Source organism: Nannospalax galili, unplaced genomic scaffold, assembly GCF_000622305.1.
Source record: "Nannospalax galili isolate Female #2095 unplaced genomic scaffold, S.galili_v1.0 scaffold517, whole genome shotgun sequence".
NCBI classification, from domain to species: domain Eukaryota; kingdom Metazoa; phylum Chordata; class Mammalia; order Rodentia; family Spalacidae; genus Nannospalax; species Nannospalax galili.
In genome coordinates, this window is record NW_008340098.1 from 1,755,651 (window position 1) to 1,772,717 (window position 17,067).

Here is a 17,067-nt window from a genome sequence, read left to right on the forward strand (position 1 = left end):
CCAATTGGTGCGGCCGTAGACATCGCTGCCCAGCCCAGAAGGTTGCCCTGCCCCCTCCGTGTAGGAACTAGGAAGTCATGCCTAACTCAGGGCGGGGAGGGTGCGCACGACGTCAGGCAGGACCGCCTCCAGGCACCAGTTTGCTCAGGAGTGGGGCCCCCATCCTACAATCTGCCACACAGACACACACAGCTCCTAGATCCTACCCCCTCTAGTCAGGTTTGGGACCAAGGTAGCAAAGAAAAAGACACCACGGGCACGATTAGTTTTTGTTTGGCCTTTAGTCTGAAAAAGTGTTGCTTGAAAGTGTACAACAGAGAGCGGGTGCAAGCGGCTGGGGGCCATGGCGCCGCCAATAAAAAAGAATGTCCTTAAATAAAGTGTTCACAGAGTAAAAATCAGAACCACCAGTCCTTCCCTCCAACACAACAGAGCACAGGCACAGAACCGACCGGCGATGAGCCCAAAGGAGTAAGGAGGAGGCTGGAGAGGACAGCAGAGGTTCCCAGGCTGCCATGTGGAGGGAGAGCCCTCTTTGGAATGGGCTGAGGAAAGCCACCCAGCTCCCCCTGCACACCTCATACCCACTGCTAAGGCTAAAAGAAAAAGACAAAACTCAGTCTTAGGTCCGGAGGGCTCAGAAAACAGTCCAGGTGGGCGGGGGCCTGGATGACTGCTAGTCCCTCTTGGCCTTCTTCTCACTGTTACCGTTCTCTTCAGCCCCCTCAGCAGAGAGTGCCTCCTGCAGTTTCCGCTTGCTGCTCTCTGCTGTGTTTCTCGGCTTGAAGCAAATGATGATGCAAGTCATGTTGTCACACCCTGTACCGTCCCCAGAAGTGTCTGGTGCCAGGCACTGATCCAGCAACTACAAAAAGAACAAGGCAGCTTAGCCACAGGGTTTGAACACCTTTCTCGGAACTTAGGAGGCCACAAGGGGGCTTGGCTTGCCCTTGCTGATGGTGGTAGAAAAAAAGGAACCTGGAGCAGGTATCACAAGTCAGACAGTCACATCAATCTGTGAGGCATAAGGCTATGCTAGGGACAATGAGGAAAGACGCAACTTTTTAATCAAGGTCTTCTGGTGTGTCTGTGGGTAAGAGTACTCCTAGCCTCTGGTCTCAACTTAAGTGAAAAGAAAAAAAAAAAAGTCTGTCTTAGTATAGACCAGATAACCTCTCTTCTCCAATTTTAGACTCACCTCTTCCACAATGGATGACAATAACCGAAGCTCCCCATTTTCATCACGCTGGCTGATCTTTGATTGAATAAAGTCTACAACCTCTTGGCTGCTCATCACATTCCTAGGGTCAAAACCAAAGAATCTTCTTTAGTCCCACCAAGGCAGAGCAGAGCAGAGCAGAGAAGCATGTAGGCACTGGTAATGAAGCAGACCGATGTCAACACACAAAATTCTCAGCTCTGCCTTAGGCTTGGTGATTTTAACTAGCCAAGAGGCCTGCTTCAGAGCTAATCCTAATGTAGCTCCAAGCCTTACAGAAGTAAGGTTGTAGAAAGGGCATTTAGGATATTCTACTAGTGCTCACCAGATGCCATCACAAGCAATGACCATGAACTCATGGTCATCAGTGAGAGTCAGCACCTTGATGTCAGGAAGGGCAGAAATCATCTGTTCCTCAGGTGGCAAGTTTTTGTTTCTCTTGTAGAAATGGTCTCCTGGAGATAGAGTTGGAAATACTTTTAAATATTTCCCATAGACTAGTATTAGATGCAGGTCAAACCTTGCCTTGCCATTTATTCCTTAACTAAGTTCCACAATCTAGTGGAATGGAGAACTAGACTCTAGTTTTTCTAGTTTGAGCTGTGCTGTCAGGCTGCTGAACTTTAAAGAGGCTCATCTGTCTTATCATCCAGAATGTATGAAGATAAGGACACCTATATCTTAGCAATTTTACAGATGTTTAATTAAGAAGGTAGAAGATATGAAAGTATTTTGAAAGGTACAGGGCTTAGAAGATTCAAGTTTGCCATCCTAGTCTACATAACAGGTCAGCCAGAGCTACACAGTGAAATCCTGTCTCAAAAACACCCAAACAGGCTGGGCATGGTGGCACATGCCTTTAATCCCAGTAACCTGCAGGCTGACCTCTGTGAGATAGGTCTACATAAGGAGTTCCAGGCCAGCTGAGGCTACAAGGAGACCCTATCTCAAAACAACAACAATAACAAAACACCAAAGTTTGCTACTAGGTAATCTGGAACACAGGGCAAATCCCCAACACTTCCCCATAGTTTCCTGGCCTTACCAATGGCCCTAGAGAGGTTGAGGCCTCCATTGACTCGTCCATCCATGGTAACCTTGCCACCAGCATTCTTGATGCGTGCTAGCTCCACTTCATCCTCTGGTTTGTGGTCATAGGACATGTCTAAAGCTTTGCCAGCCTCAGATACCACACAGCGAGAGTCTCCTGCATTGGCCACAATCAACTGCTTCCCTCGTATCAGAGCAACCACCGCTGTTGTGCCACTGTCAGAGCCAGGCTTAAGAGGAAGAAAGGGAGCCTTGTGGAAGCTTCTAAGCGTAAGTGGTATACTCCTCACCAATCATCTATACTAGAGAGCTTTACCACATGAGAGGTGCAGATTTCGCCTCTCCAGAGACACCGGCTTCCTCCTTTGCTCTCTTTTAGCAATTCTATCCAGATTTCTTGTGCGTTCCCCTTACAGAATTAATTCTCCTGACCATGAATGACTTCAATACTAAAATATCAAGGAGATCTCCTGTCTTAAAATCAAAATCAGGAGATTAACACTTGCCTCTTCTTTTTTCTAGACTCAATGGTCCCTTTCCCCACATACCTCCTCTTTGCCTTCCATTCCAGGCACCATCATCTCTTCCTCATCTTCATCCTCTTCAGCCTCCTCGGTGTCATCTTCGTCCTCCTCATTCTCTGCCTCCTCACTGCTGTAGCCATCCTCTTCCTCACTGCATTCCTGCCAGGAGGATCCCAAGCTGCTGATATTGGGATGAATCCCCACTTGCCCACCTTCCCCCAATTAATCCTCAAAATACAGATCCTGAAAACAGGGAAAGATATAACCAATATGATCAAGAAAATATGGGGCAGAGGAGAGGACTAAGATGAACACAATCAACAACCTGAATTGGGTTCAGCAAAGAAGCCCCGGGGAAGCAGGCAATCAAAATTACCTTCCAGAAAACAAATTGTCCAAAGAAAGAGATACCCAAATAGTCAAAGTAATAACTACCCTCTTGTTCTTAAGAGATAGATTCTGAAAAGCCTAAACTGAGTCACTCCATTGTATCAGTGATGTGGCTCAGCTGGTAAAGCCTGATGACAGAGTTCAATCCCCAGAACCCATTTCGTGAAGAGAACTGACTCTCAAAAGGTATCCTCAGGGCTGGAGAGATGGCTCAGTGGTCAAGAGCACTGACTGCTCTAGCAGAGGACCCGGGTTCAATTCCCAGCACCCACATGGCAGCTATGAACCATCCTTAACTCCAGTTCCAGGGGAATCCGAAGCTCTCTCCTGACCTCCACAGCATTGCACGACAAAGGTGCACTCACATACATGCAGGCTCATACACATAAAACAAAAATAATAAATATTTTTTTAAAAAGAAAGTCCTAGCCGGGTGTGGTGGTGCATGCCTTTAATCCCAGCACTTGAGAGGCAGAGGCAGGTGGATCCTCTGTGAGTTCGAGGCCAGCCTGGTCTACAGAGTGAGTTCCAGGCAGCTTGAGCTACAGGGAGACCCTGTCTCAAAAAGACCGAAAAAAAAAAAGACCTTCATTGGCTACCTCTGTGTCTGTGTCTGACCTAACATCCCTTTGACTGTCAGACAAAATCTTTAAAATGGGGGTTGGAGAGATGATTCAGCAGTTATGGTGTGTGTGCGCATGCACATGCACACACACACACACACAGTACTAAATCGCAAAAAGAATTTTAACAGGGAATAGTGGTGCATGCCTTTAATCCCAACACTCGGGAGGCAGCAGCAGATGGATCTGTGTGAGTTCAAGGCCAGCCTGGTCTACATAGTGAGTTCCAGGCCAGCTGGGCCTACAAGGAGACCCTGTCTCAAAAAAATACCAAGAAAAAAAAAAAAAGTTGGGTCCCATTTCAAGATGATGAACGGCATCAATGGATGCTGTGGGAGGGAGAATCATGTTTCTCCTGAGATTAGCTCCCTGAGAGATTATCTAATTTCAAGTGGTCCTAAACACAGGTACATGGAGCACCACTGAATGGACTCTGTGTGTGTGTAAATGAATGCATGTACATGTAACAATAATTAGGAGAGGGACAGGAAACTGAGAGGGAGTGGGGGTGACATGAGAGGAGTTGGAAGGGGATTGGGAGGAATGGAAATGGTGTGAAGATTATTCACATGTATGATGCTCACAAAAAAAATTTTTTTTAAGGAATGGAAAAAAAAAAAGTTGTTGGGCATGGTGATGAAAGCCTTTAATCCCAATACTTGGGAGGCAGAGACAAGCAAAGAAATCCAAGGTCAGCCTAATCTATACAGCAAATTCTGGGCCAGCTGGAGCTACAGGGAGACCGTCTTTAAAAGAGAAAGGGGGCGGGTTGCTGGAAAGATGGCTCAGCGGTTAAGAGTACCGCCTGCTCTTGCAGAGGGCATGGGTTTGATTTCCAGCACCCACAAGGTGGCTAACAACCATCTATAATTCCAGTTCCAGGGGATCCAATGCCCTCTTCTGATCTCTGCAGGCATTGCAAGACACACACACACACACACACACACACACACACACACACACACACACAGGTAATATACTCATACACATGAAATAAAATATTTTAAAAAATACTTTATTATTTTTATTTTCTGTGTACAAGCGTATTGCCTGTATGTATGTGAGTGTACCCCTGTCGTGCAATGCCGCAGAGGTCAGAAGCAGGCTTCGGATTCCCCTGGAATTGGAGTTAAGGACAGTTCGTAGCTGCCATGTCGGTGCTCGGAATCGAACCCAGGTCCTCTGAAGAGCAGTCAGTGCTCTTAACCACTGAGCCAAGGTACCTGTGATGATAATGCATTCAAAAGGTTAAAGCTTAGAATACAGCGAGTCTTAAAGAATAATGTCAAAATAGAAGGAAGAGGGGACAGTGAGATGGCTCAGAGGGTAAAGGTGTTTGCTGCCAAGACTAATGACCTAAATTCGATCCCTAGGGACCACATAATAGAAGGAAAGAATTGACTCGCAAGCCATGGTACAATTTACTCTCTCTCTCTCTCTCTCTCTCTCTCTCTCTCTCACACACACACACACACACACACGCACACACACACGCGCGCGCATGCACACACACAATGAATAAATTAATAAATAAATAATAAAAAAAAATAAAACAGAAGGAAGCGAGTTGAAAGCTATGGATGGCAACCAAAGAGGCCCTTACTGCAACTTCAGCATCTGCCTGCCCTCACAGGCCCTTACCTCACTGTCATCCTCTTCCTCCTCCGCCTCATCTGACTCATCCTCACTGTCCTCAAAGAACTTGGACTTAGCAACTCGAGGCAGCTTGTCGGAGGCTGAAGAGCAGGAAGGCCCAGCCTCACCAGTAGGAGTACCAGGCTCACCAATTTGTCCTGCCTCAGTCCCATGTTCTGAGTTAGAGGAAAAGCCTGTGTGGGCCTTGGTTGTGGGGCCATTTTCCTGGGAAGGAGTTTCCCTAGATGGGTCCTCAGGTCCAGCCTCCCCATTGAGGCCCTGGGACCCTGGTTCCTCGCCTGTCCCAGCTCCAGATTTGCTGTGGGGAGAGCCCTTTTGACAGTTCTGCCCGTAGCGTGTCAGCAGCTCTTCAATAGTCATGGTAGCCTCTTCATGCAGTAATGCAGCCTCCTCATTGTCCACTGTAGGAAAGAGGCTATATCAGCACCCCCATGCCAAACTCCTCATAGATCAGTCCCGCTTACTAGCTCAATGTCCCTTGTAGTCTGAGGTTCAACTTTCCCATAACCTCCCAGTAAAACTCTATTCACGATAAGTCTGGAAAGAACAGCCCCTAGTTTTCTTCTCCTAAATAGACATTTTTGGTCTTTGTCTTTCACCCTCTTCTTAGTCTGAGGATCACTAGTTACTACATTTCCCCACTGTACCTCTTATTTGGTACTGTTAAGTTGAAACCTTTATTCTGACTGAAGACCCAGAAAGCCCACATGCTAGCTTAGGAGGAAGGTTAAGTTTTAATATCTACCTATTAAGGCTAATAAAGACTGCTCCAGTCTTGAAGAAAAGGTCAGGATGTACAAAATTACAGCAACCAGAAAAACCCCGTAAGAATGACAAAATATATGTAAAAATGCTTACAGCTATGCACTGGGCAAAGGTTAATTCTTTCTCTCTCTCTTTCATAACCACATGTAGTGCAGAAGCACAGCATATAGGGGTCTTACTGTAAGGATTCCCCCCCAGGTCTTTAGGAAGCCATCATCTTTTGGAACTGATAATAAAATGCTGATTTCTTCTGTAACATGGAATACCACACTCACCATCATCTTCATCTGCTACTTTTTCTTTATCATCCTCATCTTCAGTGGGTCTCCCTGCAATCTGTGCCAGCTCCTTAATGACTTCCTCAGTGGTCAATTTGGCATCGATAGCCAAGAAGGCATCTTCTAAAGCCTGAATATAAGCAAAGTAGTATAAGACAAGCACAGTGGGTACAATATCAATGGTCTATTACATTCAACCCTAGGCACAAGATTGGGATGCAAATTCAGGTGAGGTCAGTCACACTAAGAAATATACTCAAACAGGTAAAATGGTTTAGACCTGAGACTAGTAAGGCAAGTGTGAAGAAGTCTGTTTGGGGCACAGGACTCTTAGGAGGAAGGTTAAGTTATACAATAGATAAGCAGAAGCTAGAGAACAGAGATAAAAGAGAAGCCAAAGGTTGGAAAACAGGGAAAACACACCAGGCAGAGAATTAAGTGTGGGAAGACAGACCTTCTGTAGCTTGCCTTCCTTGTAGGCCTTCTGATCTTTGATGATATCAGGAAGATATTTGGCACAGTACAGGGCAACTTCCTCCCCTAGAAGAAAGGTTAAGTCATCTAAAACACTACTTCTCTCACATAAAAAATGGTATTAATTTATATGCCAAATTGGGGGTAAACTCCAAGGACAGAGAGGACAAACATCTTAGCACACCTGAGACCTATCTATAGGACAATGGGAAGTTCTGACCCTGAAAATGGATTTCAATATCACTTCTCTGGGGAGAATATTAATATATATAGCCCCATGACTTTTTCTTATCTATATACTTAGTTCTTCAGTTAAAAAAGGAAATACTGGGGCTGGAGAGATGGCTCAGTGGTTAAGAACACTGGTTGTTCTTGTAGAAGACCCAGGTTTGAATCCCAGCACCCACATGGCAGCTAACAATTGTCCAACACTCCAGTTCCAGGGGATCCAACAGCCTCTTCTGTCCTCTGCGGGCATTACACGACACCAGTGCACTTACCTACACACAGGCAATAAACACACACATAAAATAAAAATAATAAATAAAATATTTAAAAAAGGAAATACTGAGAGGGCTGGAGAGATGGTTCAGCAGTTAAGAGCACAGATTGCTCTTACAGAGGAGCCAGGTTCAATTCCAAGCACCAACATGGCAGCTAACAATTGTCTGTAACTCCTGTTCTAGAGAATGTGACACCCTCATCTGACCTCTGCAGGCATTGCATGACATGAGTACGTACATGTACACACATGCAGGCAATACACTCATACACGTAAAATAAAAATAATAAATATTTTTTAAAAAGGAAATACTGGAGGATTTTTAAATGAATTCAAAGCCTAGACAGATTATAAACCACTATATTGGAGGAAAAGGAATGGCAGAAAGAGGTAGGAACTTCTATTCTGGGCCAGAATCCTAGGAAGTAAAAGAACAAAGGATCACTTCTTGCCCTCCAAGTCTAGGATTGGGTTATTATGTTACCAATATGATCTGCTAAAGTTACCTCCATGTCCATCGTAGACAGAAAACATGGCTGTCTCATTGTCCAGCTCTGGAATACAGTTGTGAGCATCCTAGAAGAAGAACACAATCAGCATGCCTCAAGTTCAAACAACTCCTCCAACCTATACTACAGGTCATATGGTACCCTCACATCTTTGTATCATAACCCTTCTCTGGCTGGCCTAACAAGGACTAAATATGAGAAAGGAAGTTAGGATGATAAAAGAACACAGGAGAGGAAGCTAGAGAGGCAAAGAAGGGAAGGGGTGGAAAAGAAGTGAGAAAAGCAGAATCAGATCATTATCTCAGTAATCTAGCAGCCTCCTCCCTAGGAGATCTCAGACTAGATGGGAGAATATTTGGTTATAGTTGTTTAGTAAATCTAGAACTAGCCCTTTGGATTTGTGGGGACTATAGGGAGAATCAGAATAAAGGAGCTTTAAAGTTACTTCTGAGCCCAAAAGATGGATAAGAGGGTAAAGACACTTGCTATCCAACCTCACAACCTGAGTTCCATTCCTTGGACCCACATGGTGGAAGGAGAGACCCAACTCCCATATGTTGACCTCTGACCTCCACATGTGTTGTCATGGCACACACACAGATACATACATTTTTAGTAAATAAATAGCCATAACTAAAAAAGAAAGCTGCTTCTAGACCCATTCTCTGGATAAACAGTGAAACTAAGAAAATGTTAGAGCTGGGTATGTTGGTGCACAACTTGAATCCCAGTGCTTGGGAGAGAGAGGCAAGCAGATCTCTGTGAGATCCAAGCCAGCTGTGGCTACATGGAGACCTAGTCTCAAAAAGAAGTTATGGAAGAGAGCAAAAGAGCCAAGGGCCTTATAAACCTGAGTTAGAGGAGAATCCTAAAAGCACTAGAATTTATTAAGTTAAACACAATTATTTAAAACAAAGCAAAAAATCCCAAAACTGGAGCTAGAGAGATGGCTTAGTGGTTAAGAGGATTGGTTGCTCTTGCAGAGGACCCGGGTTTGATACCCACATGGCAGCTAACTACCATCTGCAACTGCAGTTCCAGGGAAATCTGACACTCTCTTCTGACCTCCAAGGGCATTGCATGACACGGGTGTACTTACACACATGCAGGCAATACACTCATACACATAAAATAAATAAATAAATATTTTTTAAAACCAAAACAGCAGCCTCTTAGCAAAATTTTCTCTTCTCAAAGCTTAACTCACTTGAGAAGTTATCCTCACCTTAGGAAGAGATTAGATTTGCAGAGTTCTCTTCCCAACAAACTTCTTAAACTGCATTGTGTTTAGTACTAGCTAACAATTGTGATATTCAATTGTAATGGCATAGCAAAAGCCCTGGCCACACTTAACATTCCTTCATTAAAAGACTAAGTTTAGCCAGGCATGGTAGTCAGCACTCAAGAGGAAAAAGCAGGTGGATGGATCTCTGTTGAGTTTGAGGCCAGCCTGGTCTACAGAGTGAGTTCCAGGCTAGCCTGGTTTACAGGGAGATCCTATCTCAAAAAGACATAAAAAAGATGACGAAGTCTGATCAAATTCTTCTAAAAAATTTCTGCCATCTCAAACTAATATTCCAGACTAAGTCAAAGTTTAAGCAAGATTGTCATGTCAGCCTTTGGTAAACATGTGTTGCAGTTTATTCTGCAGCATCCTGAAAGAAAGACCTATGATTAAAAATTTAGATTCAAGTGAGGGATATACAGAATAAGTAGGAAGCACTATTGAAAAGAGATAAGGTAGCCAAGGTATATTGTGTTCAATCCCCAGCACTGGGTAGGGTGAGGGGGAATAGTTATCACACACTCAAAATGGTCATAGCTTTTTCTGCAAATGTTTGTTTTGTTTTTTGAAGACAGGGTCCCCAGGCTACTCATGACTTTCCTGCCTCATCCTCCAAAGTGCTGGAATAACAGGTGAGTCACTATGGCCAACCTTTTCCTTCTTCTTGGTCTCCTTGTAGTCCCAGCTGGCCTAGAACTTGCTATATAAACCAGGCTGGCTTCCATCTCAGAGATCCACCTGACTCTGCCTCTCAAATGATGGGATTAAAAGCTGTGCCACCAAACCCACCTTCCAAATATTGATTTGCACATGGTAGCTCGTACAGAGGCCACGGATACAGAGGGTGGACTGTACTACATGGTCTTTTGTCAGCTACCTTGTGGTATGCCTCAATTTTACCCTAATTTACAATATGGAATAAAATATGTACCTTAGCTGCTTCATCACAGGATTGCTGTAAGGATGACTCAAAAGATGTTAAAAGCCCTTTGTAAATTGGAATTTGCTGTATGAATAGCTATTCTCTAAAATTTGGCACCTGGTTCACATTTTTCTTGTCTATTCTTTTTCTCAAAGTAAAAAAGCCCACAAGAGATTCATCTCAAACCCAGGTCTCAGTTCCTAGAATGATCCACATTACTCCCTCTTTCACTTCTCAGAGAGATTACAGATCTACAATATTACTTGGACCAGCTCCACCTTTTCTAATAATTTCCCTTTACATCTTTACTAATAACGTTTACCCTTGGCTTTTTTTGGTCCCTCTCTAAGCCATAGCCAAGTATTTCAATACTGTCTAGAAAAACTCATATACTGTCTAGAAACGTGCTTTCTTTAGCCCTGAATCAGAACCAGTAAGTACTGCTGGTCATAAAATGCATGAGATCATGCTGATTGTGGCCACTACTTCCATTCATCTTTTTTATATACTCTGTATACACAGCTACTCTCCAGTTTTTCCCAGTTATTCTCTCACTTTTAGCTGATAAGCATACCTCTTACATCAATGTTCATTTCCAGAAATACCTCATCTTCTGCATTCTACCTCATGGTTTCTCCCTACCTTCATCTAAACTCTTCTACCTCTTGTTATTCTCTTCCTAGAATAACATTTCCTCCTTTAAATCCTGATCTCAAATCCTTCTCTGTCAAGATATTACTTTACAGAAAAGATATATAACAGCAATGCAAATAGCTTTTTTGCAGGCTTCATCCTCCTCAAACTTGAGGATTAAATAGTACAAACCATGCCATTGTTCTTGAAACTTTTAATTTTTTTGGGGGGTGGTCTTTTTGAGACAGGGTTTCCCTGTAGCCCCAGCTGTCCTGGAACTCACTATGTAGACCAGGCTGGCCTTGAACTCACAGAGATCCGCCTGCCTCTGCCTCCTGAGTGCTGGGATTAAAGGTGTGTGCCACCACACCCGGCTAATATTTTGTTATTTTATTGTATGTGCTTGAGTGTTTTGCCCACATATATGTAAATAAGTGCACCTGTGTAATATAGTACCCACGGAGGTCAGAAGGGAGTGTCAGATCCCCTGGAACTGAAGTTACGGACAGTTGTTAGTCGCCATGTGGGTACTGGGAACCAAACCTGGTCCTCTGCAAGGGCAGCCAGTGCTCTTCACTTCTGAGCCATCTCTCCAGCCCCATTAAAACTTTTCTTGAATTTGGTGAAGAACTGTACTCTATTTCTCCAACTGACTGTTCCTACAGAATGTCTCTTCCACCTCAATGTGCCTATAAATAGTATCTCAAAAGTCCATTTAAAAACAAAACAAAACAAAAAATCCAGCTTCCCCTATAGGTTTTTTCTTTCATAGCTCCCCCAGCCAACATCTAATGCCAGTCCATCCTTAACTTCCTAGCTGTTTCCCATCACTGAGTCCTGCTGAGTAGCTTTCACCACATCCTTACTGGATTACTTTGCCTTAAGGCACTCAAGTATCCCTACCCACTCTTATAATTTAATCTCTTTATTCTAAAGCTATTATTCTCCAACAACTCCACTTTCCCCTACTTTTCTCTCTTCATTTGTCTGCTAACTCTACATTTTACTACCTCTAAGATACCCTTCCCAATCACACCAATGCTCTAAATGTTCAGTGTTTCTTGTCTCTACCAATAACTGGGCACTCAGTAGATGCTACCTCACATTTGTCACCTGACATTCCATGGGAGAAAGGAATCCTATGTCTAAAGTTGGATTTTAAACCAACACACAAAATCAAAGATGACTATTGTTCTGGGGTCTAATGTACAATATAGCAGATCCTCCATGTCTGCTTAGGATAGCACTATGGCTTAAACGTGGTTTGTTGTCCAGAGAGTCATGTGCTCTAGAGGCTAGGTCCCCAGTGCGGTAATGTTGAGGTGGTAGAACCTTAAAGAAGTGGGACTCAGAAGAAGGAAATTAGGTAGACGCTCCACTTTCATGAACAGATTAATGCTGGCTTGCAGAATGCTAGGGTCAGGTCTGGTAAGGGTGCATTAGTTTTCACAAGACTGCTTATGAAAAACAAAGGGAAAAAGTAGAGCCAACCCTGGTCTCTTCCCAAGTCTTACCAACAATCTCTTCTACATGTGCTCCTACCATCTGTCTCACCAGAGTGGAACAGATTCTAGCACCATGCTTGACCCTCCAAACTGTGAACTAAATAAACTTCCCTTTCTTATTTAGGTATATGAGTATTTTGCCTGCATGTACGTAAGTGCACTATGTGCATGCATGCAATGCCTGTGGAGTCTAGAAGAGGGCATCAGAGCCCCTGGAACTGGAGTTAAATAGAAAGTTGTTAGCCTCCATGTGAATGCTAAACACAGGAACCAAACTCAGGTACTCTGGAATAGCAGCCAGTGCTCTTATCCACTAAGCCATCTCTCCAGCCCCAATAAACTTTTCTTTATAAGTACACAGCTTTGGGTACTTTGTCAAAGCAATAAAAAACAGACTAACAAAGATCAAGTTAGGACAACTACCTTAAAGATATCATTCTCTGTCATTTCTGCCTGAAACCCAAAAATTTAACACAATAATCAATGGGATGATCTGGAAGAGATGACTCAATACACATAACACAAATAACCTGAGTAAATCTATTAGATCCTGGTCTTATTAAGTCACATATCACACAGTCCTGACCTTGTAAGCAACTGATACACACACACACACGCACACAGACACACACATATACATATATATATATAATGGAAGGGCCCGAGTTCCATTCCCAGAACCCATGTCAGGCAGTTCACAGCAACCTGCAACTCCAGAACTGCACTCAAGCACACAAAACCCACCCACACACACATATACAACATTAAAAAAAAATTTTTTTTGAGGCAGGGTCTCCCTGTAGCCCCAGCTCACTTGGAACTTGCTATGTAGACCAAGCTGGCCTTGAACTCACAGAGATCTGCATGCCTCTGCCTCTCAAGTACTAGGACTGAAGGCATGCGCCATGAAGCCAGGCCCCACATAATTTCTTTTTAAGCCAGTTGTGAGGGGAGAGATGATATGTTTGAAGAGTAACCTTGCAGAAGACCTAGGTTCAGTTTCCAACACCCACATGAAGGCTCATGACTACCTGTAACTCCAGTTCCAGAGGATCTAATGCTCTCTTCTGGCTTCCCTTGGCACTGCACACACATGATGCATACACATAAATGCAGGCACACACTCATACACATAAAATTTTAAAAATCTTTTTTAAAAAAAGTAATTTATAGAAGCATATACCTATAATTCCAGCATATGGGAGGTAAAAGCACAAAGATCAGAAATTCAAGGTCATCCTCAGCTACATACTGAGTTTGAAGCAAGTTTCGGATATATGAGACCCTTTCTCAAATAACTAAACAAGGCTCAGCAGGTAAAGGTACTTGCCACAAAGCCTGATGACCTGAGGTTTTAATCCATGTGATGATCCATATAGTGGAAGGAGACCTGACTCCTGAAAGTTATCCTCTGACCTTCACATATGTGCTGTGTCCCCACTAAATAAATAAATGTAATAAAAACAATAATAATAATAAAAACCAAACCACCACAAAAGATAATGTAATATTATCCCACTTTTAAAATTATATACATTCACCGGGCATGGTAGTGCATGCCTTTAGTCCCAGCACTCGGGAGGCAGAGGCAGGTGGATCTCTCTGAGTTCAAGGCCAGCCTGGTCTACACAGTGAGTTCCAGAATAGCTGGGGCTACAGGGAGACCCTGTCTCAAAAAGACCAAAAAAAAATTATATACATGCAGGCTGGGGAGATGGCTCAGTTAGTAAAATGCATACCACAAAACTGAGTTCAGGTTCTCAGCACCCACATAAGCCAGGCAGTAGCATGCATCTGTGACTCTAGTACGGGTGCAGGGGTGGGGGGAGTGCACAGAGACAAGCAGACCCCTGGAACACACCAGCCAGCCAGCGTAGAAAAGTGAATGAGCCCCATGTTCAATGTCTCAAAAAATAAAGTGGAGAGTGATCAAGGAAGACATAAGGAAGTTACATGATATCGACTTATGGCCTCCACCCAAACACATGCATACACCCACATGAACTACACATACACACACACACACACACACACACACACACACACACGCACACCTGTACACACACGCACAAATATGCATATATTTGATTAAAACAAACAAACTGGGCATGTTAGCTCATACCTGTAGTCTCAGCACTTAGGAAGCAGAGGCAAGTCCAAGGAGAGCCTGATCTACATAGCAAATTCCAGACCACCGAAGGCTACATAGTGAGACCCTGCCTCAATTCCCATCCCCTTAAAAAGAGGGCCAGGTGTTGTGGTACACTTTAATCCCAGCACTCAGGAGGCAGAGGCAGGCGGATCTCTGTGAGTTCGAGGCCAGCCTGGTCTCCATAGCGAATCCAGGCCACCTAGGGCTACAAGGAGGCCCTGTCTCAAAAAGACGAGAGAGAGAGAGAGAGGAAAAAAATGGGCTGGTGCAATGGCCCTAAGAGCACTTTCTGCCCTTACAGAAGACCCTGGTTCAGTTCCCAGCATCTACATAATGGCTCATAAGCAGCCAGTAATTTCCAGGGGATCCAATGCCCTTTTCTGGTCTCTGCTGGCATGCACATGTTGCACATGTGTATATGCAGGCAAAATATTAATATATATAAAATTAAAAAATAAATGAATCTTTTAAAATATCATACAAAGTAGAATACCAGGGACTGAGGAGAAAAGGAGCAGATTAGTGGGTACAGAGTTTCAGTTTTACAAAATGAATAGAGTTCTGGAGATTAGTTAAACAATGTGAATGTACCGAACACTACTAACCTGTAGTACAGACTGGCCTTGAACTTTTGCCTCTACCTCCCAAGCACTGGGATTACAGACAGGCACCATCATATCCAGCTCTAAATTGTACACATTTAAGTGTTTAGACATGTAAATTTTTTTTTTTTTTTTTTTTTTTGATCTTTTTGAAGCAGGGTCTCCCTGTGGCCCCAGCTGTCCTGGACTCACTGTAGACCAGGCTGGCCTTGAACTCATGGCAATCCTTTTTGCCTCAGCTTCTTTTTTTTTTCTTTTTGAGTCAGGGTCTCCCTGTAGTCCCAGCTGACCTGAATTCACTGTGTAGACCAGGCTGGCTAAGTGGTTTTGGTTTTTTTTTTTTGATTGTGTAAAATATATATAACATAAAATTTACATGTTTTGTGCCAGGTGTGGTGGTGGCACATGCCTTTAATCCCAGCACTTGGGAGGCAGAGGCAGGTGGATCTCTGTGAGTTCAAGGCCAGCCTGGTGTCTACATAGCAAGTTCCAGGCCAGCTGGGGCTACAGGGAGACCCTGTCTCAAGAGATGATTTAAACTATATGGAAGGGTGTAGGTGAGTTATATGCAAATATTATGCCACTTTATATAAATCTTATCGAGAGGGTATACTGAATATCAGGGTCTCTGTGGATACCAAGGAACACCAATACCAATTCTTCACAAGTTCTCCAAAACAGCAGAGGCAATAACATCCAACTCATTCTATGAGACCCTATTACCCTCATTCCAAAATCAGACAAACACATGACAAAGAAATTACTACAGATACCTTATGACTATAAACAGAACAAAAAAATCCTCAACAAAATAGCAGCCAACAAAATCTAGCAACACTTAAAAAGCATCCTACTCACAGCAGGGCGTGGTGGCTCACACTTCTAATCCCCAGCACTTGGAAGACAGAAGCAGGCTATCTCTGTAAAATAGATACCAGTCTGGTCTACATAGCAAATTTCAGGTCAGCTGGTGCTACAGGGAGGCTCTGTCTCAAAAAGACAAAAAAGGGGGGAGTGGGGTGGAGGAGATGGTTCAACAGTTAAGAGCACTGGCTGTTCTTCCAAAGGATAGGGGTTTGGTTCCCAGCACCCACATGGTTGCTGACAATCATCTGTAACTCCAGTTTCAGGGGTATCTGATGCCCTCTTTTGGTCTCCATGGGCATTGCATGCACAGTGTACTTAAATACATGCTGGTAAAACATAAAACACTCTTACCTATAAAATAAATTTTAAAGTGTTATACTCAATGACAAAGGGAATTTATATACACACTATAAGCTACATTTAACATTCAAAAATCAATTGATGTAATATACTATATCAATAGAATAAAGAACAAAACCACATGATTACTATCTCAACAGATTGACTCAGCAGTTAAGAGCATTTACTGCTCTATCACAGGACCAGAGTTCAGATCCCAGTACCCATATAGGTGGCTTATGAATGTCTATAACTCTAGTTCCAAGGATCCTACACCTTCTGGCCTCCATGAACACCCATGCATATACATATGCACACTCACATAGACACATAAATCTTTTTTTTAAAAAAAGCATGAGGGAAAGAGCAGCCAGTGCTCTTAACTACTGACCCATCTCTCCAGCCCCTATATTCATTATTTTTAAATTATGTATCTGTATGTGGGTATGTGCATATGAGTGCAGATGCCTGCATAGGCCAGAGGTGTCAGATCCCCTAGAGCTAAAGACAGTTATGAGTTAACCTGATGTGCATTCTGAGAATCAAACTCAGGTCCTCTGCAAGAACAGTATGTGCTGCTCTTAAATACTGAGGCAGGAATCTCTCCAGCCCTAATATTACCTTTCAACATTGTACTGGAGGTTCTAATGAGGAAAACTTGGAAATAAAGAGAAATATTTTGTCATTTGTATCAGAAAAGAGGAAGCAATACTATCTGTATTTGCAGAAAACATGATTTTATGGAATGAAAATTCTAAGGAATCCACTAAAT

General features: G+C 43.3%; 1 protein-coding gene across 1 annotated transcript in view; it reads right to left on the bottom strand.

Annotated features, from left to right (window-relative positions):
• Positions 1–262: 262 nt before the first annotated feature.
• Ppm1g (protein phosphatase, Mg2+/Mn2+ dependent 1G) overlaps positions 263–17,067 on the bottom strand; it is a 28,217-nt gene continuing 11,412 nt past the window's right edge. Inside the window, exons 2-10 of the mRNA XM_008835066.3 lie at positions 7,988–8,057; positions 6,960–7,045; positions 6,503–6,635; positions 5,448–5,863; positions 2,818–2,952; positions 2,265–2,499; positions 1,545–1,674; positions 1,199–1,301; positions 263–865 (exon numbers count right to left, since the gene is read on the bottom strand). Coding sequence (XP_008833288.1) covers positions 677–865; positions 1,199–1,301; positions 1,545–1,674; positions 2,265–2,499; positions 2,818–2,952; positions 5,448–5,863; positions 6,503–6,635; positions 6,960–7,045; positions 7,988–8,057 — 1,497 coding nt within the window. The 3' untranslated portion in view covers positions 263–676. The remainder of the gene's footprint in view (positions 866–1,198; positions 1,302–1,544; positions 1,675–2,264; positions 2,500–2,817; positions 2,953–5,447; positions 5,864–6,502; positions 6,636–6,959; positions 7,046–7,987; positions 8,058–17,067) is intronic.